This window comes from Cajanus cajan, chromosome 1, assembly GCF_000230855.2.
Source record: "Cajanus cajan strain Asha chromosome 1, NIPB_CcT2T_4, whole genome shotgun sequence".
Classification (NCBI taxonomy): domain Eukaryota; kingdom Viridiplantae; phylum Streptophyta; class Magnoliopsida; order Fabales; family Fabaceae; genus Cajanus; species Cajanus cajan.
The window spans coordinates 41,230,009-41,253,804 of record NC_138517.1 but is presented as its reverse complement, the minus strand read 5'-3'; the positions used below and the strand labels follow the sequence as shown (position 1 = coordinate 41,253,804).

The window sequence follows — 23,796 nt, the reverse complement described above, 5'->3', positions numbered from 1 at the left end:
TGTGTTTAGCTGAAAACGAGTTCTAGGAACTCTTTGATGGTCTGATGTTTGCTAAGTTTGAGCTGAGAATTTATGAAAATGATGAATTGGGGTTTTTGGGTTTTTTTTTGGGTTCGGAGGATATTTGGGGGATTTTAATGGTTTGTGATTGCATGTTGAAAATGAGGCATTTTTGTTGATGTTTGATGAAAATGTGGTACTTTGAAACGTTTGCATGTGGATTCTGTTGGTTTTTGCAGGTTTTGGCAAATTTTTGAACTTGGGGAAGTTGATGCTGAGCTTCGCGCTGGGCGCGTGACCACCAGGGGCTCTATTTAGGCAAGCCCGCCGGGCGCAAAGCTGTGTGCGTCGGGGGAGCTTGAGAATGGGAGCCTCTAGATGGCCCTCGCCGGGCATGATGGGAACTACGCCGGCGCGATATCAGTAGTGACATGTCTTGGGGTTCTGGTGCTGCGCTAGGTGCACGTTTGGTCTTGCTGGGGGCGGAGGCTCCATGGGAGTCTCTTCCATGAGGGCGCCGGGCGCAATTCGAATTATGCTGGGCGCGAGACCTTAGTAGGTCTCTGCCTTCCCCACGCTGGGCGCGGGTTAGGCCAAGCTGGGCGCGTGAGACTCCTTGGAGTCTCTGCCTGGGCATGCGTTGGGTGCAAAGATGAATTGTGCCAGGTGTGTGAGAGCCTTGGACTCTCTGGATGGGTCACGTCGGGCGCGAGTACTCTTGCACCGGGCGCGATGCCCCTTGGTGCTCTCTGATTGTGTCATGCCGAGCGCGACCATGAGTGCGCCGGGCGCGTATGATGATGATGATTTATATGCTGATAGCTGTTAAATTTTGCTGACAACATTGATAAATGTTGTTTAATGCTGAAAATTTTTGCTGAGCTATAATAAGATGTATATTGTTGTGCTGAGCTGGTTTGTGATTGATGATTTTAAAATGCTGAATTATAGTAGTGTTGTATTATGGAATGTTGAGCTGAGATGAGAGTAGTAAGCTGTGTTGAATACTACTTGGTTGTGTTGTATGCTGATTTGTTGTGCTGTGTTGTGTGTTGTGTTTGCTGAGCTGTATGCTGATCATTAGCCACTATTGTGGTGCTGTTCTAGTCGCTATGTCGGTCCTGTTATTAGCCACTAATGTGGTGATGTTATAGCCGTTAAGTCGAAGCTGTTATTGCCGCTATGCGGTGCTGTTATAGCCACTTGAGTGGTGTTGTTATTGCTGTTATGCAGTGCTGATATTGCCGCTTTGCGGTGCTGATATTTGTTAAATGTTGTGGTGTAGTATAAGCTGTACTGGTGTGCTGATAGCTATAGTTGTTTTATATCATATTGTTATATATGTATGTTGATTTCTTTTCACTAGCTTTCCCTTTGTTGTCTCCATGATGTTTGGACTGCAATGATCATACTATGTATGGGAGCAGAGCAGGGATAGGTTGGTGGCTGGTGATAGTCTTCAGTTAGCAGGAAGAGCTGATCTTTTAGGATGTTTTGTTGTTTTAGCTACTTGGTGTAGTAGCATTTGATTGTATTTTTGTACACTTTAACTCTATCCAGACTTGGACCATGTATATGTATATATTGTAGACCCTATATGTATACACTTGTTCCTTTCTGTGTGGTGTTTCTAGTGTGTTGTGCAGTGTGTAGTGACCAGCTGGGCCCTTACACTTTAGTGGTATCAGAGCAGTTCGAGTCTAGTGGACACTCTTTGGGGGTGGTTCCTTTAGGCTTTTGTTGTGCTGAGCTCTGTGTTGTGTTGTCTTGCTGTGTTGTTTGTTGTGCTGATTGCTGTGATGTTTTGTTGTGCTGTTTATTTGTAGTTTGGTTTAGTTATTGTATACTAAAGATGTTGTTACTTTTGTTGACAATGACTAGAACCAACGAACAGATAGCCCGTGCCATGGAGATGATGGTTATGGCTATGCAGCAGCAAAATGCTTATTTTGCTAGGATGGAGGCTGATAGAGCTGCAGCTGGTGCAACAAGGCCCACGGGGTCACAGGAGAGCTGGGATCTAGCTGAGTTCCGGAAATGCCATCCTCCGCAGTTTAAGGTAGAGGTAGATCTAGAGGTAGCTGACCATTGGATCTGTGAGCTGGAGAAAATCTTTACAGTGCTGGGATGTTCTCAAGAGAAGAGGCTGGCATATGCTGTGTACATGCTGGTCGGGGAGGCTAAGCATTGGTGGAGGGGTACTCACCATATGCCGATTGCTAGAGGAGTGGCTGTTGACTGGGAGTGCTTCAGGAGGATGTTCTTGGAGAAGTATTTCCCTGAGAGCGTGAGGCACGCCAAGGAGGCTGAGTTTATGCGGTTACACCAGGGAGGGATGATAGTTTCTGAGTATATGATGAGATTCGAGCACCTGGCTCGTTTCTATTCGCAAGGTATAGCTGAGGCCTGGAAATGCAGGAAGTTTGTTGAGGGACTGAGATATGAGCTGAAGAGGGTGGTGGTGCCTATGGCCATCACTAAATTTTCGGCCTTAGTGGAGAAGGCGAAGGTTGTTGAGCGGTTGGAAGGTGGTAACCGTGCTGTGAAGACTGCTGAGGGACCAGCTCTGTCCAAGAGAGGTGGGAATCAGAGGAAGCCATATGATAGGCCCCAACCACAACAAGGGGGTCCTGTCATTAGGCAACCTTCCGGTGCTGCTGGTGGAGGTAGACAGAGTGGAGGTGCCACTCTAAGATGTTACAGGTGTGTTAGGCCCCATTTTGTCAGGGGTTGTCCACACACGGAGAGCTGTTGTTTCAGATGCCATCAGATGGGTCATGAGTCAGCCAACTTTCCTGCTAAGAACCGACCGGAGAGGGGTGATGCTCGGAGGGGTGGTGCCCAGAGGGGTGATACTCAAAGGGGTGACAGACCCACTACAACTTGTAGGGTATTTGCCTTGACGGGTGCTGAGGCTTCGACTTCTTCTGATCTTGTGAAGGGGAAGGGCAAAGCTGCTGGTAAGGATGTGATGATTCTTTTTGATTCTGGTGCTTCACATTCCTTTATATCTTATGCATGTGTTGCTATGCTAGGTGTGCCTGTGTGTGATTTGGGGTTGAGATTGCTTGTGTCGACGCCCGCTTCTGCTTCGGTAGTTGCTTCTAAGTTGTGTGTTGGTTTCCCGATTGTTGTGAATGAGAAGAAGTATAAGGTGAACCTGATTTGTTTACCTTTGGTGGATATTGACATAATCTTAGGGATGGATTGGTTGTCTGCCAATCGCATTCTTATAGATTGTGCCAATAAGAGGTTGATTTTTCCTCAGGTGGAAGATGAGCTATTTATTTCAGCTGGCCAAGCTGAGTCATTACTGAGAGATGGAGCAGAATGCTGTCTTCTGCTTGCTGCTATGAGTGTGGAGACCGAGAGGGTCTTAGCTGATATTAATGTGGTAAGGGATTTTGCTGAGGTGTTCCCTGATGAGGTGCCTGGGTTGCCTCCTGTTAGGGAGATGGAGTTCAGCATTGACTTGGTTCCAAGTGCGGGGCCAGTGTCGGTGGCTCCCTATAGGATGGCTCCTACTGAATTGGTTGAGCTGAAGGGTTAGTAATTGGAGGACCTGTTGGAAAAGCAATTGGTGCGACCAAGTGTTTCGTCGTGGGTTGCTCCGGTGTTGTTGGTAAAGAAGAAGGATGGAGGTAGTCGATTGTGTGTTGATTACCGGCAGTTGAACAAGTTGACCATTAAGAACAAATATCCACTTCCCCGGATAGATGACTTAATGGATCAACTGAGGGGAGCATCGATGTTTTCTAAGATTGACTTGAGGTCAGGATATCACCAGATTAGGGTGAAGGAGGGTGACATACCGAAGACTGCTTTCAGGACTAGGTATGGTCACTATGAATATGTTGTGATGCCGTTTGGTATGACCAACGCCCCCGCAGTGTTCATGGACTACATGAATAGGATTTTCCGGCCGTTCTTGGATAAATTTGTGGTGGTATTTATTGATGACATCCTAATTTATTCAAGAACCCGGGAGGAGCATGGTGAGCACTTAAGGTTAGTGCTGGAGATTTTGAAGGCGAAGCAGCTATATACTAAGCTTTCAAAATGTGAGTTCTGGTTGGATGAAGTGAAGTTCTTGGGACATGTGATCTCAGCTGAGGGGATTGTTGTTGACCCGGCTAAGGTGGAGTCGGTGTTGCAGTGGGAGCGACCAAGGACTGTCACTGATATTCGGAGCTTTGTGGGTTTAGTGGGTTACTATCGAAGGTTCATTGAAGGATTCTCTAAGATAGTAGCGCCTCTGACCCAGCTGAAGAGGAAGGAGCAGCTGTTCATTTGGACTGATGCCTGTGAGCGAAGCTTTGATGAGCTGAAAAGGAGGTTGACTACTTCCCCTGTGCTGGTGTTTCCGAATTCTGGTGAGCCCTTTGATGTGTATTGTGATTCTTCTTACCAGGGTCTGGGGTGTGTGCTGATGCAAAACAGGAAAGTAGTGGCGTATGCTTCGAGGAAATTGATGAACCATGAGAGGAACTTTCCACTCATGATTTGGAATTGGCAGCTGTGGTGTTTGCCTTGAAGATATGGAGGCATTACTTGTATGGAGCTCGGTTCAGCGTCTTCAGTGATCACAAGAGTCTGAAGTACCTATTTGATCAGAAGGAGCTGAACATGAGGCAGAGACGATGGATGGAGTTTCTGAAGGATTATGACTTCCAGTTGATGTATCATCCTGGCAAGGCCAATGTTGTGGCAGATGCGCTAAGTAGGAAATCCATCCACATGTCATGTATGATGGTGAGGGAGCTGGAGCTGGTTGAGGAGTTCAAAGATCTGAATCTCAGTGTGGAATTAGCTCAGGATCACATTAGTTGTGGGATGATTACCATAACTAGTGAGTTCTTGAGGCAGGTTGGACTTAAACAGCTGCAAGATGTTGAACTGGTGAAGCTTCTTGGTTTGCTGGGTACCGAGAAGGCTGTTGGTTTTGAGCTGGGAGAAGATGGAATCTTGAGGTTCAAGGGAAGAATTTTCCTACCTCAGGATGCTGAGCTGAAGAGAGCTGTATTGGAGGAAGGCCACAAAAGCAGACTTAGCATACATCCTGGTATGACTAAGATGTACCAATACCTCAAGAAGACTTTCTGGTGGTCTGGTATGAAGAGGGAGATAGCTGAATATGTGACGGCCTGTTTGACCTGTCAGAAGGCAAAGGTTGAGCATCAGAAGCCGAGTGGGTTGATGCAACAGATTGAGATTCCAGAGTGGAAGTGGGATAACATTACTATGGATTTCATTCTGGGGTTACCTAGGTCAACTAGGAGTAGTGATGCTATTTGGGTGATTGTTGATCGATTGACCAAGTGTGCGCATTTCTTTCCTGTCAACATCAAGTGGTCCTTGGAGAAGCTGACACAATTGTATGTGAGAGATAGTACAATTGCACGAGGTGCCTTCTAGTATTATTTCTGACAGAGATCCGAGGTTCACTTCTAGGTTTTGGCAGAGTCTACATCAAGCCTTAGGCATGAAGCTGAAGCTAAGTTTTGCTTATCATCTGCAGACAGATGGTCAGTCAGAGAGGACAATCAAGTCCTTGGAGGATCTGCTGAGGGCTTGCGTGTTAGACCACTTGGGTAGCTGGGAGGAGGTCCTACCACTGGTGGAGTTTACTTACAATAACAGCTTTCATGCTAGCATTGGGATGGCGTCGTTTGAAACCTTGTATGGTAGGAGGTGTAGGACTCCTTTGTGCTGGTTCAAGATGGTGAGTCAGTGGTTGTGGGACTGGAGTTGATCCTGTAGACTACTGAGAAGGTGAAGATGATTCAGGAGAGGATGAAGACTGCTCAGAGTAGGCAGAAATCTTATGCTGACAAGAGGCGCAAGCCTTTGGAGTTTGCTGAAGGGGAGCATGTGTTTCTGAAGGTGACTCCAACATCTGGTGTGGGTAGAGCGATGAAGGCAAGGAAGTTGACACCGAGGTTCGTTGGTCCCTATCAGATCATACAGCGTGTGGGTCCAATTTCTTATCGGTTGGCTTTGCCACCGTCTCTTTCAAACCTACACGATGTGTTTCATGTATTCCAGCTGAGGAAGTATGTCCATGACCCTAGTCATGTGGTGGAGCTGGATGATGTGCAAGTGAAGGAGAACCTTACTTTTGAGAAGTTGCCGGTAGTTGTGGTCGATCATAAGCTGAAGGAGCTGAGGGGCAAGTCTATTGCTCTGGTGAAAGTGTTGTGGGATGCAGCTACTGGTGAGGCTACTTGGGAGGTGGAGCAGTAGTGCAGGGAGCGGTATCCGTTTCTATTCCCAAGTAAGTCTATTTTCGGGAACGAAAACTCTTGTTGTTGGGGAGGTTGTGAGACCCCTTTTCCGTTTTTCTTTCTTCCCAACTCCCTCCCCACTCACTCAAACTCTCTTCTTCCCTCTAAAATCTTCATTTGGCTGATCCTTTTCTCTTTGCTTGGATTCAAGGTGCTGATACCTAGTGTTGGGTTTAGCTGAGCCGTGCGGAGTTCTCCTCAAGCTTATTCTTCTTCTTCATCATTCTCTTCTTCCCGAAGCTCGAAGCCGTTGAATCGAGGTAAGGGAAGTTAGTCTTTTTTTGTGTTTAGCTGAAAACGAGTTCTAGGAACTCTTTGATGGTATGATGTTTGCTAAGTTTGAGCTGAGAATTTCTGAAAATGATGAATTGGGGTTTTTGGGTTTTTTTTCGGGTTCGGAGGAAATTTGGGGGATTTTAATGGTTTGTGATTGCATGTTGAAAATGAGGCATTTTTGTTGATGTTTGATGAAAATGTGGTACTTTGAACCGTTTGCATGTGGATTTTCTGTTGGTTTTTGCATGTTTTGGCAAATTTTTGAACTTGGGGAAGTTGTTGCTGAGCTTCGCGCTGTTCTTCGCGCTGGGCACGTGACCACCAGGGGCTCTATATTTAGGCAGGCCCGCCGAGCGCAAAGTTGTGTGCGCTGGGCGAGCTTGAGAATGGGAGCCTCTAGATGGCCCTCGCCAGGCGTGATGGGAACTGCACCGGGCGCGATATCAGTAGTGACATGTTTTGGGGTTCTGGTGCTGCGCTAGGTGCGCGTTTGGTCTTGCTGGGCACGGAGGCTCCTTGGGAGTCTCTGCCATGAGGGCGTGGGGTGCAATTCGAATTGCGCTGGGCGCGAGACCTTGGTAGGTCTCTGCCTTCCCCACGCTGGGCACGGGTTAGGCCACGCTGGGCGCGTGAGACTCCTTGGAGTCTCTGCCTGGGCATGCACTAGGCGCAAAGCTGAATTGCGCCAGGCGCGTGAGAGCCTTTGACTCTCTGGATGGGTCATGCCGGGCGCGAGTACTCTTGCGCCGGGCGCGATGTCCCTTGGTGCTCTCTGGTTATGTCACGCCGGGCGCGACCATGAGTGCGCCGGGCGCGTATGATGATGATGATTTATATGCTGATAGCTGTTAAATTTTGTTGACAACATTGATAGATGTTGTTTAATGCTGAAAATTTTTGCTGAGCTGTAATAAGATGTATATTGTTGTGCTGAGCTGGGCTGTGATTGATGATTTTAAAATGCTGAATTATAGTAGTGTTGTACTATGGAATGTTGAGCTGAGATGAGAGTAGTAAGCTGTGTTGAATACTACTTGACTGTGCTGTATGTTGATTTGTTGTGTTGTGTTGTGTGTTGTGTTGGCTGAGCTGTATGCTGATCATTAGCCACTATTGTGGTGTTGTTCTTGCCGCTATGCCGATACTGTTATTAGCCACTAATGTGGTGTTGTTATAGCCGTTAAGTCGGTGCTGTTATTGCCGCTATGCGGTGCTGTTATAGCCATTTGAGTGGTGTTGTTATTGCTGCTATGCAGTGCTGATATTGCCGCTTTGCGGTGCTGATATTTGTTAAATGTTTTGGTGTAGTATAAGTTGTACTGGTGTGCTGATAGCTGTACTAGTGTGCTGATAGTTGTAGCTGTTTTTATATCATATTGCTATATATGTATGTTGATTTCTTTTCACTAGCTTACCCTTTGTTGTCTCCATGATGTTTGGACTGCAATGATCATACTATGTGTGGGAGCAGAGCAGGGATAGGTTGGTGGCTGGTGATGAGTCTTCAGTTAGCAGGCAGAGCTGATCTTTTAGGATGTTTTGTTGTTTTAGCTACTTGGTGTAGTAGCATTTGATTGTATTTTTGTACACTTTAACTCTATCCAGACTTGGACCATGTATATGTATATATTGTAAACCCTATATGTATACACTTGTTCCTTTCTGTGTGGTGTTTCTAGTGTGTTGTGCGGTGTGTAGTGACCAACTGGGTCCTTACACTTTAGTGGTATCATAGCAGTTCGAGTCTAGTGGACACTCTTTGGGGGTGGTTCCTTTAGGCTTTTGTTGTGCTGAACTCTGTGTTGTGTTGTCTTGATGTGTTGTTTGTTGTGCTGATTGCTGTGATGTTTTGTTGTGCTGTTTACTATATTAAATAATTGCTTTTTAAAATTAATAACTACCTATTTTTTATTACAAAAATACAATAAAAATACTTAGAAGATTAAATTTATAATAAAATAAAATAAAATAAAACAAGCAAAAAAAGCAATTAATATTTTTTTTTCAAACACTTGAGATGATTATAAGAAACTAGTATTTTAACTTATATATTTCACAAGTTAAATATTTATTATATATAATTAAATTTATAATAAATTATATATTCAAATAAATATTATATTTAAATATAAATTATATTAAAATTTATATTTTTTTTATTAACCATATTATTGTATGAAATATTTACCGACTTTGTAGGTCCTACCAACTACATTTTTCTCATGCACAAGACTCTCGAGACCTAGTTTAAAGGGAGAAAGTGTTGTGAGTTCAATACTATACTTAAATCAATAACTTTTTAGTATATTTAAAATTTATGTGTATATATATATTTATATATATATTTAAACATATAAGTTATATTTTTAAATATAGGATAAATAATTTATATTACAATATAATACTATTTTTAATTATTAATAATTTATTTAAAAATATTAAAAATTAATTCATAAAAAATATGATAAATAAAAAAATTAAATTATACAATTAATTATAGAAACCTAAAAGCACAAAGAATAACTTTAAAAATACTCTTATGCATTATAGTCATGTTTAATATATTGAAGTAAATTTAATTCATAAATAAATATGATAAATAAAAAAAAATTGAATTAGATACTACGTTAAATGAATTATATAAATAATCGGTCGAATAATAATCACTAAAACACACTTATGTAAAATAATAATTCATAAAATAGTCATTCGTGATTAATATAAGATAAATAATCTAGGTTATAGTATATATTTTTTTTAATTATTGATCATTTATTTTAAAATATTAAATTTAATTTATAAATAAATACGATAAATAAAAAATTTAAATTTGATAAGAAGTTAGAAGAATTCCTAATAGTTCTTAAAAATTAGAAATGATTGTGCTTTTTCAGAATCATGGTCGCATACTACCTATCATTATGTCAATACTCCTTACACATACATAAGGAAGTTCCCTTCCTCCTTTCACTCTAACTCAAAGACACCTCTCACAAAGAAACAATAGAGATGAGTTGCCAAACATATGTAAATATTGGATAAATGACAACTGCGTATATGGTCAACAATGTTGGAATTTGCATTCATCATTTCACGGTTTCTTCCGTGACAAAACTTCAAGAACATAAGAAGGTAATTGACTTTGTGTTTGTTTGAGTACAAGTTAATAAATACTTTTGAGATTTTTTCTATAAATATTTTTTATTTCCAGTAGAAAGCGCTTTCAAACAGAATCTTTATAAATTTTGTGTCTCACTTTTAAGATAATAAGTTAATTAGACTTTATTTGAATACAAGCTTATAAACATTTTTTTTAGAGCAGCGGAGAAATTTTCAAATCACTTTTAACTTATATTCAAACATATTCTAATTTGAATTAATTAATAAAATTAGAGCTTTTGAAAACAGGTTATCTCAAGAATTGCACTTCCAATTGGACCCAACAAACTTTACTCTGGCAGTAGTGACGGGACAGTTCGGATATGGGACTGTCATACTGCTACTGGTGGATGTACTAATGTGATATTTTTTGGCATCAAACCCACTTCTTTGATCAGCCAGGGACCATGGGTTTTTGTTGGTATACAGAATGCTGTCAAGGTAAGCTTTCTAGTTTCTACTGTCTTTTGTTTGTTTAATTTTATGAAATATTAATGCTTTATATACAAGAGAAATTACTGACTGTGTTTAAGGCTTGGAATATTCAAACTTTATCAGAGTTTACTCTTGATGGACCTAAAGGACAAGTCCTTTCCATGATTGTTGACAATGATACACTTTTTGCTGGAGCAAAGGTATATGGAATTAAAGCTTTGTTTTTGAATTAGGTCTTGATTTTTTTTTGTCTTATATGTATAATCTGATTATTTGAAATGCATGCAGGATGGTGTCATTTATGCATGAATAGGAAGTTCTGAAGCTAACTTCACCTCCCCTTTTGAATTGGTTTGCTTACATCACTAACTGACCACTCTAAAGATGTGGTTTGTCTTACTTATGGATGGAAGAGACCGTGCTCAGGTTCCATGGACCAAAGCATAAAGGCACGTCTCTTGTCCTTTTTTAAATATATACCTTTTGCGTTATGTGAAATTTTTAAAACTGAACTACAGATTAGATAAATGTATCATCATTTTATGAGTAGTTTTATCTTGTTTTTTCTTCAGGTTTGGGACATAGATACATTAGAGTGTGAAATGACACTCAATGGGCATACTGATGTAGTTGCATCTCTTATTTGTTGGGGCCATTATTTGTTTTCAAGTTCATTTGACTGCACAATTAAGGTCTGGGCTGCTACTGAGGAGAAAACTTTGGAAGAGATATACACGACACTGAGAAAAATGTTAGTTAACATGTTCTTGTTGACTATATTTTCATTTATAAAAACTGAGCTGATATTTTATATATTGGTTATGATATTTTTCACAGGGTGCTGTTGCACTTTCTGGGATGACTTGATGCAGAAGGCAATCTTATACTGTTTTTCTCATGCAAAGACAATTCAGTTCCCTTGCATGAACTGCCATCGTAAGTAAACTCGAATTGATTTTCTGTTCCTTTGAAACATTTATTTCTGTCACCCAGCTCTAAACATGTGTAATTTAACATATTTTCAGGGAGGGGTCATTTATTTACCAAGAAAGAGGTTGCAACTTTTGAGATAGGTCTTGGTGGACGCTTTTTCACCAGAGACAGGACCGGTTTGCTGACAGTATGTGTAACACCCCATTTTTATTATTTTAATTTTATTTTATTTTTGAGGGTATTTTGGTAAATTTTATAAAGGTATAGAGGTGATTTAGTAGCTTGGAACGGGCTGTTCCGGAATTGGAACGGGCCGTTCCAAACTACCAAAACGTATGTCATTTAGTAGCTGGGAACGGGCTGTTCCGGAATTGGAACGGGCCCTTCCAGACTACCAGATTGTATGCTAGTTCATAGGCCAGAACGGGCCGTTCTCAAGTTGGAACGGGCCGTTCTGGACTATTAAAAAAATTCTTTATACTTTAAGTGGGAATGGGCTTGGAACGGGCTACGGCAGTTGTGAGTAATAAATGCAACCAGAACGGGCCGTTCTGGTTTGGGAACGGGTCGTTCTGGGTGTGATTTTTGCCCACGATTTTGGGGTCCAGAACGGGCCGTTCCGAAATTGGAACGGGCCGTTCTGGCGAAGTCTGAGGCCTATAAATTGAGCTGTCTTCCACTCTGAAAAAGCACACCTCTCATTTTCTGATTTCTTTTCTTCTGCTCTCTCTTCTTTTCCCTCTACTTTCTGCTTCAGACCGAGGGGAACCCAGCGAGGGAGACCAACCAGATCTCGTATAAATTCAGCTTCTACATATCCAGGTACGGGGGAAAAGGGGATCATTTATATGTAGAGTTACATGAGGGAATTGGGTAGAGGAAGAACCCTTAGGATTATGAGAAATTTTATAATTATTTCTGTTTGGAGAATTTTTGGTCTCATGTGATTCTGTATATATTTAGGACAACAAATATATGATTTGTTTGTAAAAATGATGCTCTAGGAGAGAGAACGAAATTATAGAAAAGTGTCTGTAGGTTAGGTTTTGGAAAAATTGGATTATTTCTGTTTGAGGAATTAATTATACCATTAGATTCTGTATGTGTTGAGGATTATAAATATGCTAATAATTTGTAAGAATGATGATCTGGGAGAGAGAACGAAATTGTAGAAAAGTGCTTGTGAGCTAGGTTTTGGAACAATTAGGGGTTTTACTGTTTATGCTGAAATTATATTAAATGGATAATTCTATTGATTATTATTAATTTATGGATATCATTGTTATATTATTTGATAAAAATTGATGATTTAAATGTGAATTGATTGATATGTATGAAACCCATTATTTTGGACTTATCTGATATGTGTATGGAATTGAACTGAGATGTTGTGTGGAATGTGAATGAGATGTGGTTGTGGTTCTTCACACCTATGACCAGGGGTGAGCACGGCCCGAGCTTGTTACATGAGTATCGTGACCTTGGTTAACATGTTAGGGGTTAGCACGGCCCTAGGTTAGGGATAACGTGACCTTGGCATAGTGTTATATCAGGGGTGAGCACGGCTCTAGATTGTTACGTGGGTATCGTGACATTGGTTAACATGTCAGGGGTGAGCACGGCCCTAGGATAGGGATAACGTGACCTTGGCACGGTGTTATATCAGGGGTGAGCACGGCCCGAGATTGTTAAATGGGTAGCGTGACCTTGGCATAGTATGAAGTGCAAGATTTGTGATGATTGGTGTGATTGAGAATTATGAAGTGATGACAATGCATGATTGATTGAAATACGATATGTTGAAATATTTATGAATATTAAATTATAATGAGATAATATATTGTGTTTTCTTATGTGCTATATATATAGATGTTTTCTTTTCTCACCGTACAAATTGTGGATGTTTTAGGTGAGGAAGATCCTGCTTCGAGTGGCATATAGTATGCCAACAATTGAATTGTGGGGATGCTCTGATATTGTGACATCGGGGCAGAGGATTTTTAGAACATATGTTTTTATTTGGATTTGGAATTGTAATGTCATTTTTGAAAACAATTTATAAACTCTTGCGTTTATTTTTATTATTGTGGTTATTGAAGGATAATTTTGAATATTCTCATGTGAACCCTTTTACCGAAATTGAAAAAATTTATTTGTAAGTTTTCATTATTACAATATATGTGTTGGGGTAGTAAGTGTGTCACAGTATGGAAATGGTTGGATTTCAAGGTGACATCCTCAGTTCAACATCCTGCTTAGCTTAGCAGTTTAGCACTTTAACTAACATCAGAGATTGTAGATACTATATATATTCCATGGTAGGGTAATTTTTAAAATAAATTACTTAAATGAGACTTTTTTGAAACTATTTACGCTTTTGGGATTGTTTTCTACAGTGTCGCTATGGCCCATAGCGACACCAGTGTCACGTGTTTGTTTTTTTTTTTTTTTTTTTTTAAATTGAAAATGGCTTCAACTTAGCCACATAGAAGTCGCTACCGGCTGTAGTGACTTAGGTAGTGTCATTATAAGCTCCTAAACCATTTAAAATGGCTCAATTTTATAATAAAAAATATTTTTTAATAGAGAAAAAATATAATTTAAAATATATTTCTTTTAAAACTTGATGTTTAAAAATATATTAATAATTTTTCTACAACGAAGCAAAATTTTTGAAAATAAAATTTATATATTTATTGGAGGCACTAGGGCCCATAGCGACACATAGCGACCTCCCTTTTTATTTTTATTTTTAAGTTTTTCCAGATTTATTTTATATATTAATTTTAAAAATTTTATTTTATAGTTATTTTTTTCTGCGTTTTTTTTTTTCATTTTGTTCGTTTAGTTAATTTTATATTTGATATTTTTCCTTGTTTTTTTCTTTTTCTCGATGTATTTTAATTAATTGAAGGAAAAAAAATGCACAAAAAGAGAAGTATTTAAAAAAAAGAAAAAAGGATGTCACTCTGGGCCATAGCGACACAAAGTCACTATGAGCCCTAGCGACCTTTGTTTTTATTTATTTATTTTTAACTTTTCCACATTTATTTTATAATTTATTTTTAGTATTTTTTTTTATAGTTATTTTTTTCTGCAATTTTTTTTATTTTGTTGGTTCAGTTAATTTTATATTTTTTTTCATATGTATTTTAATTAATTGAAAGAAAGAAATAAATAAAAACGCACACAAAAAAGAAAGTATTAAAAAAAAAGATGTCGCTATGGATCATAGTGACACAAAGGCGCTATGGATCATAGTGACACAAAGGCGCTATGGGTAAAAGGCATATGGAGAAAAAAAATTTGAAAAATAAGGTCGCTATAGGCCATAGCGACTTTGTGACTCTATGACCCATAGTGACTATTGCAGTATATATACATTTCCTGCCAGTTACGTTTTGTTCACATTTGAAATTACACCGATAAGTATAATAGGTGGAGCTCTGTATTAAAATTTGTGAGTGAAATTTTGTTGTAGTTGAAATATAAATTATAGCTATTTGTACTAATTATTAATTTCTTTTGCAGATATTATGGATCAAATTATAGCTTATATTTACATTGGAAGGATGTATGAAAGTTCTGAAGGTGTAACATTTGATGGACCAAGAAAAGGAATGTATGTTAAACGAGGTTTAACTTTGGATATATTAAAGAGAATGATTCACAATAAATTTCATCTTAAGTCAAATCAAGTGATATTATCTGTAAGTTACATATTTGTAGTTTCACACCATGATGACAACATATATTCTTCATTGGAATTGAGTGACGATGATGATGTACAATGCATGATAGAAGCATTTCAGAGCCAGAATGTGATGCCAATAATGGAATTATATGCTGAAATAGGTATGAAAGAATCTTCAACAATTTCATTAGAAAATTTTTCAATTGAACGATCACCATTGATGACAAGAGACAAAGATGAAGATGACGAAGCGGATGAAGACTATCATGCTTCATTATCATATGAAAGCGTTGATGAATCAAATGAAGATGAAATAGATGATTGTGAAGCATCTGATAGTGAAGTGGAGTCAAATGTTATTGTTCATAGTCCAATGGTTGAACCAATTTCAATTTATCCATCTACTGAAGGTAACATCTGAAAATTAAATTTGTCAATAATTTTTGTTACTTATTTAAAAAATCGAGTTGAAATTTATTTTATTTAAATTACTATATTTATTATTATTAAAATAGGTGGAAATCAATTTTGGGATAATTTACCCCATTACACTAACATCAATTGGAATCATCCAGATGAAAAAGATATCTCAGGGATGGATGTGCGTAATACTTGGTCAATTGGCCAAGATTTATATGTGAGGTTGGAGTTTGAGAATAAAGATGCGGTAAAAAATGCAGTAAAGCAAAATGCAATGAGAATGCATCAAAGCTTTTATGTGGTTGAGTCGAAAAAGACTAAGTGGGTTGCTAGATGTCCAAATGCACATGATGGATGTGGATGGTACATGAGAGCCATTGAGTCAAAGAAATATGAAAAGTGGAAAGTGACTCAGTGGTGTAACACCCCATTTTTATTATTTCAATTTTATTTTATTTTTGAGGGTATTTTGGTAAATTTTATAAAGGTATAGAGGTGATTTAGTAGCTTGGAACGGGCTGTTCCGGAATTGGAACGGGCCGTTCCAAACTACCAAAACGTATGTGATTTAGTAGCTGGGAACGGGCTGTTCCGGAATTGGAACGGGCCGTTCTAGACTACCAAATTGTATGCTAGTTCGTAGGCCAGAACGGGCCGTTCTCAAGTTGGAACGGGCCGTTCTGGACTATTATAAAATGCTTTGTACTTTAAGTGGGAACGGGCTTGGTACGGGCTACGGTAGTTGTGAGTAATAAATGCAACCAGAACGGGCCGTTCTGGTTTGGGAACGGGTCGTTCTGGGTGTGATTTTTGCCCACGATTTTGGGGTCCAGAACGGGCCGTTCCGAAATTTAAACGGGCCGTTCTGGCGAAGTCTGAGGCCTATAAATTGAGCTGTCTGCCACTCTGAAAAAACACACCTCTCATTTTCTGATTTCTTTTCTTCTGCTCTCTCTTCTTTTCCCTCTACATTCTGCTTCAGGCCGAGGGGAACCCAGCGAGGGAGACCAACCAGATCTCGTATAAATTCAGCTTCTACATATCCAGGTACGGGGAAAAAGGGAATTATTTATATATAGAGTTACATGAGGGAATTGGGTAGAGGAAGAACCCCTTAGAATTATGAGCAATTTTAGAAATATTTCTGTTTGAAGAATTATTGGCATTATTTGATTCTGTATATATTTAGGACAATAAATATATAATTTGTTTGTACAATTGATGCTCTAGGAGTGAGAACGAAATTATAGAAAAGTGCCTGTAGGTTAGGTTTTGGAAAAATTGGATTATTTTTGTTTGAGGAATTGATTATACCATTGGATTCCGTATGTGTTGAGGATTAGAAATATATATTTAAAATCGTAAGAATGATGATCTGGGAGAGAGAACGAAATTGTAGAAAAGTGCCTGTGAGCTAGGTTTTGGAACAATTAGGGGTTTTACTATTTATGTTGAAATTATATTAAATTGGTAATTCCGTTGTTTATTATATTAATTTATGAATATCATTGTTATATTATTTGATAAAAATTGATGATTTAAATGTGAATTACTTGATACGTGTGAAACCCATTATTTTGGACATATCTGATATATGTATGAAATTGAACTATGAGATGTTGTGTTGAATGTGAATGAGATGTGGTTTTGGTTCTTCACACCTATGACCAGGGGTGAGCACGGCCCGAGCTTGTTACATGAGTATCGTGACCTTGGTTAACATGTCAGGGGTGAGCACGACCCTAGGTTAGGGATAACGTGACCTTGGCACAGTGTTATATCAGGGGTGAGCACGACCCTAGGATAGGGATAACATGACCTTGGCATAGTGTTACATCAGGGGTGAGCACGACCCGAGATTTTTAAATGAGTAGCGTGACCTTGGCATAGTATGAAGTGCAAGATTTGTGATGATTGGTGTGATTGAGAATTATGAAGTAATGACAATGCATGATTGATTGAAATACGATATGTTGAAATATTTATGAATATTAAATTATAATGAGATAATATATTGTGTTTTCTTATGTGCTATATATATAGATGTTTTCTTTTCTCACCGAACAAATTGTGGATGTTTTAGGTGAGGAAGATCCTGCTTCGAGTGGCATATAGTATGCCAACAGTTGAATTGTGGGGATGCTCTAATATTGTGACATCGGGGCAGAGGATTTTTAGAACATATGTTTTTATTTGGATTTGGAATTGTAAATGTCATTTTTGAAAACAATTTATAAACTCTTGCGTTCATTTTTATTATTGTGGTTATTGAAGTATAATTTTGAATATTCTCATGTGAACCCTTTTACCGAAATTGAAAAATTTATTTGTAAGTTTTCATTATTACAATATATGTGTTGGGGTAATAAGGGTGTCACATTTAGTGGTATCAAAGCAGGTCGATCCAATCGGCCGTGAGTTATGAGTCTATTATGCTTGTTTGGTAGATAATTAATGGAATGATTGATTGTGGAATTTGTTGATATGTTAGTTTGTTGTTTACTTATAGTATAATTGTTAACTTTTCTGGTGATCAGAAAAGTAATGGCAGGAGGTAGGAACGATCATGCAATCGCTGATGCCCTACAAGCGATGGCTCAGGCTCTTGGTAATATGAACCAACAACCAGAGATAGATTGGTTGGAGAGATTCCAACGACATAATCCGCCAAGCTTCCGTGGGGGTTATAATCCTGATGGAGCTACTGACTGGATTTTTGAAGTTGAAAAGATATTCCAAGCTGTGGGATGTCCTTTGATACAGAAGGTAACTTTGGCTGCCTTCATGCTTTCTGGAGAGGCTGGCATCTGGTGGCAAGGTACTTTACAAAGAATGATAGCTGCAGGTACCCAAGTGAACTGGGAAAATTTCAAGCGGCTATTCTTGGAGAAATACTTTCCCCGAGATGTGAGACATAAGAAACAGGTGGAATTCCTTGAATTGAAGCAAGGTGAAGATTCTGTGGCTGATTATGTGACTAAGTTTGAAGACTTGGTTAGATTCTGCCCTATGTATGATGGTGTGGGCAATGAGGAGGACAAATGTGTGAAGTTTGTGAGTGGTCTTCGCCCTGAGATTAAACAAGTTTTCAATTATCAAGGGATTACTCACTATCACGAATTGGTAAACAAGTGCCGAGTATATGATGAGGATAACCGTGCTAGGGTAACTCATTATAAGAGTGGAGGACCCATGAGGAATAATAAGTTTGGGTCATCTAGTAAGGGTAAACCTTACACCAAGTTTGCCGAAAATTCAAGTTCTGAGGTGAATAATCAAGGTTCTGTGCAACAAAGAAGCCAAGTTCCCACAGCTAGCCAAACTTCTAGAGGAGGAAGTGTGGGTTCTGTTTCACACAACAACTGCTACAATTGTGGGAAGCCAGGTCATAGGGCATATGAATGTCCGTTGCCTAGAGAAATAACGTGCTTCAAATGTCAAGAGAAGGGACACAGAGCTCGTGATTGCCCCAAGAACAAGACAACAGAGGTTGGGGGGAGTGCTAGCAAAGCTCGAGTGACAGGAAGGGTGTTTGCCTTGAGTGGTGTTGAAGCTTCACAATCCAAAGACTTAATCCAGGGTATGTGTTTCATCAATGGAACTCCTCTAATTGTTTTGTATGACTCTGGTGCGACTCACTCTTTTATATCACATGCGTGTGTGTCCAAATTAAAATTTCCTATTTCTTCCTTGTCTTTTGAATTAATAGTAGAGACACCAACTAGTGGTTCAGTGTCTACTTCTAATGTCTGTTTAAAATGTCCTTTGATTATTGAGGGTAGAGATTTCATGGTTGACTTAATTTGTTTGCCTCTAAGTCAGCTAGATGTTATTCTGGGTATGGACTGGTTATCTTCTAATCATGTCCTTTTGAATTGTGCTAATAAATCTATTATTTTTGGTGATCCTGTTGAAAAAGTGAGTAAGGATTATTTGACTGCCAACCAAGTTAAGGTATCTTTGCAAGAGGATGCCCAAGTGTACATGTTGTTAGCTTCTTTGAATTCTGAGAGTAATGTTTTGGTGAATGAACTGCCTGTTGTGTGTGACTTTTCGGATGTCTTCTCTGATGATATGTCTAGCTTACCACCTAGAAGAGAAGTAGAATTTTCCATAGACTTAGTACCAGGAATAGGACCTATTTCTATTGCACCTTATAGGATGTCACCCGTAGAGTTAGTGGAGCTTAAGAAACAAATAGAAGACTTGTTGGAGAAGGGGTTTGTGAGACCTAGTGTATCACCTTGGGGAGCACTCGTACTCTTAGTCAAGAAGAAGGATGGTAGCATGAGATTGTGTGTAGATTATCGCCAGTTGAACAAGGTGACCATTAAGAATAAATATCCATTGCCTAGGATAGATGATCTTATGGAGCAGTTGGTGGGTGCTTGTGTATTTAGTAAAATTGATCTTAGATCGGGGTACCATCAAATTAGAGTTAAGGGTGAGGATGTACCTAAGACAGCATTTAGGACTCGTTATGGACATTATGAGTATCTAGTAATGCCTTTTGGTGTAACGAATGCTCCTGCAATTTTTATGGATTACATGAACCGAATTTTTCATCCGTACTTGGATAAATTTGTAGTTGTCTTCATAGATGAAATACTAGTTTATTCCAAGACTAAAGAGGAACATGAGGAACACTTAAAGGTAGTACTTCAAACCCTTAGGGAGAGACAACTTTATGCCAAGTTGTCTAAGTGTGACTTTTGGCTAGAGGAGGTGAGTTTCTTAGGACATGTGATTTCAAGTGGGGGTATAGCAGTAGATCCATCTAAAGTTGAGGCGGTGCTCAAGTGGGAAACACCTAAGTCAGTTAGTGAGATTAGGAGCTTCCTTGGATTGGCTGGATATTATAGAAGATTCATAGAGGGATTCTCTAAGTTAGCATTACCCTTGACAAGTTTAACTAGGAAAGGAGTTGTGTTTGTATGGGATAGTAAATGTGAGAATAGTTTTCAAGCCCTTAAGGAGAAGTTGACTAGTGCACCTGTTTTAGTGTTGCCTGACCTTAGTAAGACTTTTGTGGTTTATTGTGACGCTTCTAAGATGGGTTTGGGTGGAGTGTTAATGCAAGAGGAAAAGGTCGTATCTTATGCATCTAGGCAATTGAAAATACATGAGAAGAATTACCCCACCCATGATCTTGAATTAGCAGTTGTGGTATTCACACTTAAGATTTGGAGACATTATTTGTATGGTTCAAAATTTGAGGTGTTTAGTGATCTGTCGCCACCCGCCGAAACGGACCTTGGCATTCGCGACGATGGTCGGACTCTTTTTTAAAGTTTGGAAAAAAATGATGGATTGTTAGAACGACTTATTCTCAAACTGAGACCTCATCGAACTAACAATTTTATTAAATGATTCACCAATCCACGTTAATCCCAAGCGGGACCCTCCATGGATTAGTGGTTTTCGCAAAAAGAAGGGTTCTTGGAGTCGCCACCAATGTTTTACTCAAAACATTGGAAAAAGGGATAAGGCAATTGATTTTCGCAAATCAACCTTGGCCATTACAACCAGAGTTGGGTAAGGGAGTCGGTTACGTGCGGGGAAGGTGTTAGCACCCCACAACGCCCCTTTCGGGTTCCCTATGACAGATTATTTCATAAATAACAGTGTAAAATTACTAAATTACCCCTATTTATTATAAACGGCTATGAATAAGGTATCTACATGATGAATAAATTAAACATGCGATGCAACAATCAGAAAGCAGTAAAAGGAAGGATTTTGAAGAAGAAACCTTTGAAGCGTGCTTTTATATATTCAAATGTTAGGAGGCTTTTTGGCGCTCCCTCCCACTACACACTCGCTCGCTCCTTCCCTAAAAATTAATCTTTACTATGGAAATCAAAAAGATTTCCCTTCGACTAGTTCGAATTCTCAAGCTAAATGCTCAGAACTCAAGAACTTCGTCGGATCGGCTCTCGGAGAGAATTCTAGGGCAGAACACTGCTCAAAAACCCCAGAATACTCAAGAAGAGAGTCCAAGAAGTGTGGAAAAGTGTGGAATGACGTCCAAATGACGTCCTATATATAGGAGTGAGGCGCAGTACGACCTCTGACATCAATACGGCCCGTACTGAAGATTTGAACTACAGTACGGCCGTATTGAATTCAGTACGGCCGTACTGAAGTTTCAAAAACTTCAGTACGGCCGTATTGGTTTCAGTACGGCCGTACTGAAGTTCAAAAACTTCAGTATGGCCGTATTGGTTTCAGTACGACCGTATTGTAGTTCAAATTGTTCAGTACGGCCGTACTGAACTTCTAGGAGGCCGTATTGAGCTTCAATCCTCCCACATCCTTATTTTAAGCTACTCTAAGACCTCTAAACCTACAGATAATCATCCTAGGGTCTTCCAGGAGTCCTTCTGGCTGACTTTCCTTCGGTCTTCGAGAGTCTTCGAGTCTTATTTCCGACCCGGACAATTTTAGGGGTCTACAGCTGCCCCCCCTTTACTTAGTCAAACGGCTTTTTAGTGTACCGGTTGCGAAGTAAAGGAGTTGACCCAATTGTCCGGGGAGTAGGCCATCCTTCTGACTTGTAGTGTCTTCCGATGGAAAATTGTTGAGTAGCCTCTCCAGGTTGAGTATTAGTCGTCGCCTCTCCAGGCTCGTGCATACCTTGGTGCTTCTGACAACTTCGGTAGCTGAGTACCGCCTCTCCAGGCTCAACTTCACTCGACGCCCGAGCTGGAAGTTGCCTACCTCCGTGTTTCTGACGAAGGGGTAGTGTGAGTATTAGTCGTCGCCTCTCCAGGCTCATTGCATACCTCGGTGTTTCTGACAACCTCGGTAGCATGAGTTTGCCCTCTCCAGGGTCAGCTTCGCTCGACGCCCGAGCCGGAAGCTGCGTACCTCCGTGCTTCTGGTCACTTTGGTAACGTGAGTTTGCCCTCTCCAGGGTCAACTTCACTCGACGCCCGAGCTGGAAGTTGTATACCTCCGTGTTTCTGACGACGGGGTATTGTGAGTATTAGTCGTCGCCTCTCCAGGCTCGTTGCATACCTCGGTGTTTCTGACAACCTCGGTAGCATGAGTTTTCCCTCTCCAGGGTCAGCTTCGCTCGACGCCCGAGCCGGAAGCTGCGTACCTCCGTGCTTCTGGTCACTTTGGTAACGTGAGTTTGCCCTCTCCAGGGTCAACTTCACTCGACGCCCGAGCTGGAAGTTGTATACCTCCGTGTTTCTGACGACGGGGTATTGTGAGTATTAGTCGTCGCCTCTCCAGGCTCGTTGCATACCTCGGTGTTTCTGACAACCTCGGTAGCATGAGTTTGCCCTCTCCAGGGTCAGCTTCACTCGACGCCCGAGCCGGAAGCTGCGTACCTCCGTGATTCTGGTCACTTTGGTAGTGTGAGTTTGCCCTCTCCAGGGATTTGCGATGATTTTGTCTCCACAGTCCACGATGCTGCTTCGACGATTGTTTTTGATTTTGATGCCGCTGAGGGCTGGATAACGCAGGGATCTGTCTATGGGATGTGCAGTTATTTCATAAGTTCTTGTGTCCCAACTTTCCATTGCGTAGTTGGTACCCACTGGGGAATTTCTGATTCCTTGGGGATGCAGACACAAAGATGCTCTTTCTGATGTGAGCGGTGCCTTATGATTGGCTGACGTCCTTTCGACGTTGGTGGAGTATCCCGGTTATCCTTATTCGGGTGACTCTTTTTGATTTTCTTGTTTTATTGCCTCTGTGTAGGCTGTTATCCACTGGGGGATTCTGTCGTATGATTTTGTCTCCACAGTCCACGATGCTGCTTCGACGGTTGTTTTTTTATTTTGATGCCGCTGAGGGCTGGATAACGCAGGGATCCGTCTAGGGGATGTGCAGTTACTCATAGGTTCTTGTGTCCCAACTTTCCATTGCGTAGTTGGTACCCACTGGGAAATTCTGTTTCCTTGGGGGTGCAGACACAAAGATGCTCCTTCTGAGGTGAGCGATGCCTTATGATTGGCTGTCGTCCTTTTGACGATGGTGGAGTACCCTGGTTATCCTTATTCGGGTGACTCTTTTGATTTTTTTGGTTTTGTTGCCTCTGCGTAGGCTGTCATCCGCTGGGGAATTCTGTCGTTTTGATCTTGATTGGCCTCTTCTGTTAGGCGGATCATCTTGACGTTCAATGATTGGCTGAATGCCGAATTCTGCTTGGGGAATGATTATTGATTTTTTTTTTTTTTTTTGATTTTCTCTTTTTGAAGGAGTGCCTCTGAGTAGGCGAATGATCTTGATGTTCAGTGTTCGGCTGAGTGCCGGATTCCGCTTGGGGAATGGTTATTGATCTTTTCGATTTTTCTCTTTTCGAAGGGGTGCCTCTGAGTAGGCGAATGGGGATTGAAGATCTTATGTATCCCAAAGTATTATTTAGAAAGCCTCTTCTGGCTTAGCTTCACTCGTCGCTCGAGTTGGAAAGCTATCTTCCACTGAGGAAGTCAAAGTCCTTTGACTCGGATATTCTGTTCAGATGATCATGCTTCCATTGGGGAATCTTGCTGATCTTGTTTTGATAGCTCTTACTGGGGATTTGATCCACGAGAGTGAGCTGAAAAGTCTCTGGGAAGTATTATTTCGACAAGCCTCTCC

At 40.3% G+C, this 23,796-nt stretch overlaps 1 protein-coding gene and 1 pseudogene across 1 annotated transcript; both read left to right on the top strand.

The window, feature by feature from the left end:
* Nucleotides 1-378: 378 nt before the first annotated feature.
* LOC145954540 (uncharacterized) lies at nucleotides 379-4,534 on the top strand. The gene is made up of 6 exons (XM_083068979.1): nucleotides 379-447; nucleotides 1,428-1,491; nucleotides 1,980-2,906; nucleotides 3,036-3,154; nucleotides 3,269-3,412; nucleotides 4,157-4,534. The coding sequence occupies exons 1-6, from the start codon at nucleotides 379-381 to the stop codon at nucleotides 4,532-4,534; spliced, it is 1,701 nt and encodes a 566-aa protein (XP_082925105.1).
* Nucleotides 4,535-6,960: 2,426 nt separating this feature from the next.
* LOC145954539 (zinc finger CCCH domain-containing protein 48-like) lies at nucleotides 6,961-11,643 on the top strand (annotated as a pseudogene).
* Nucleotides 11,644-23,796: the final 12,153 nt, after the last annotated feature.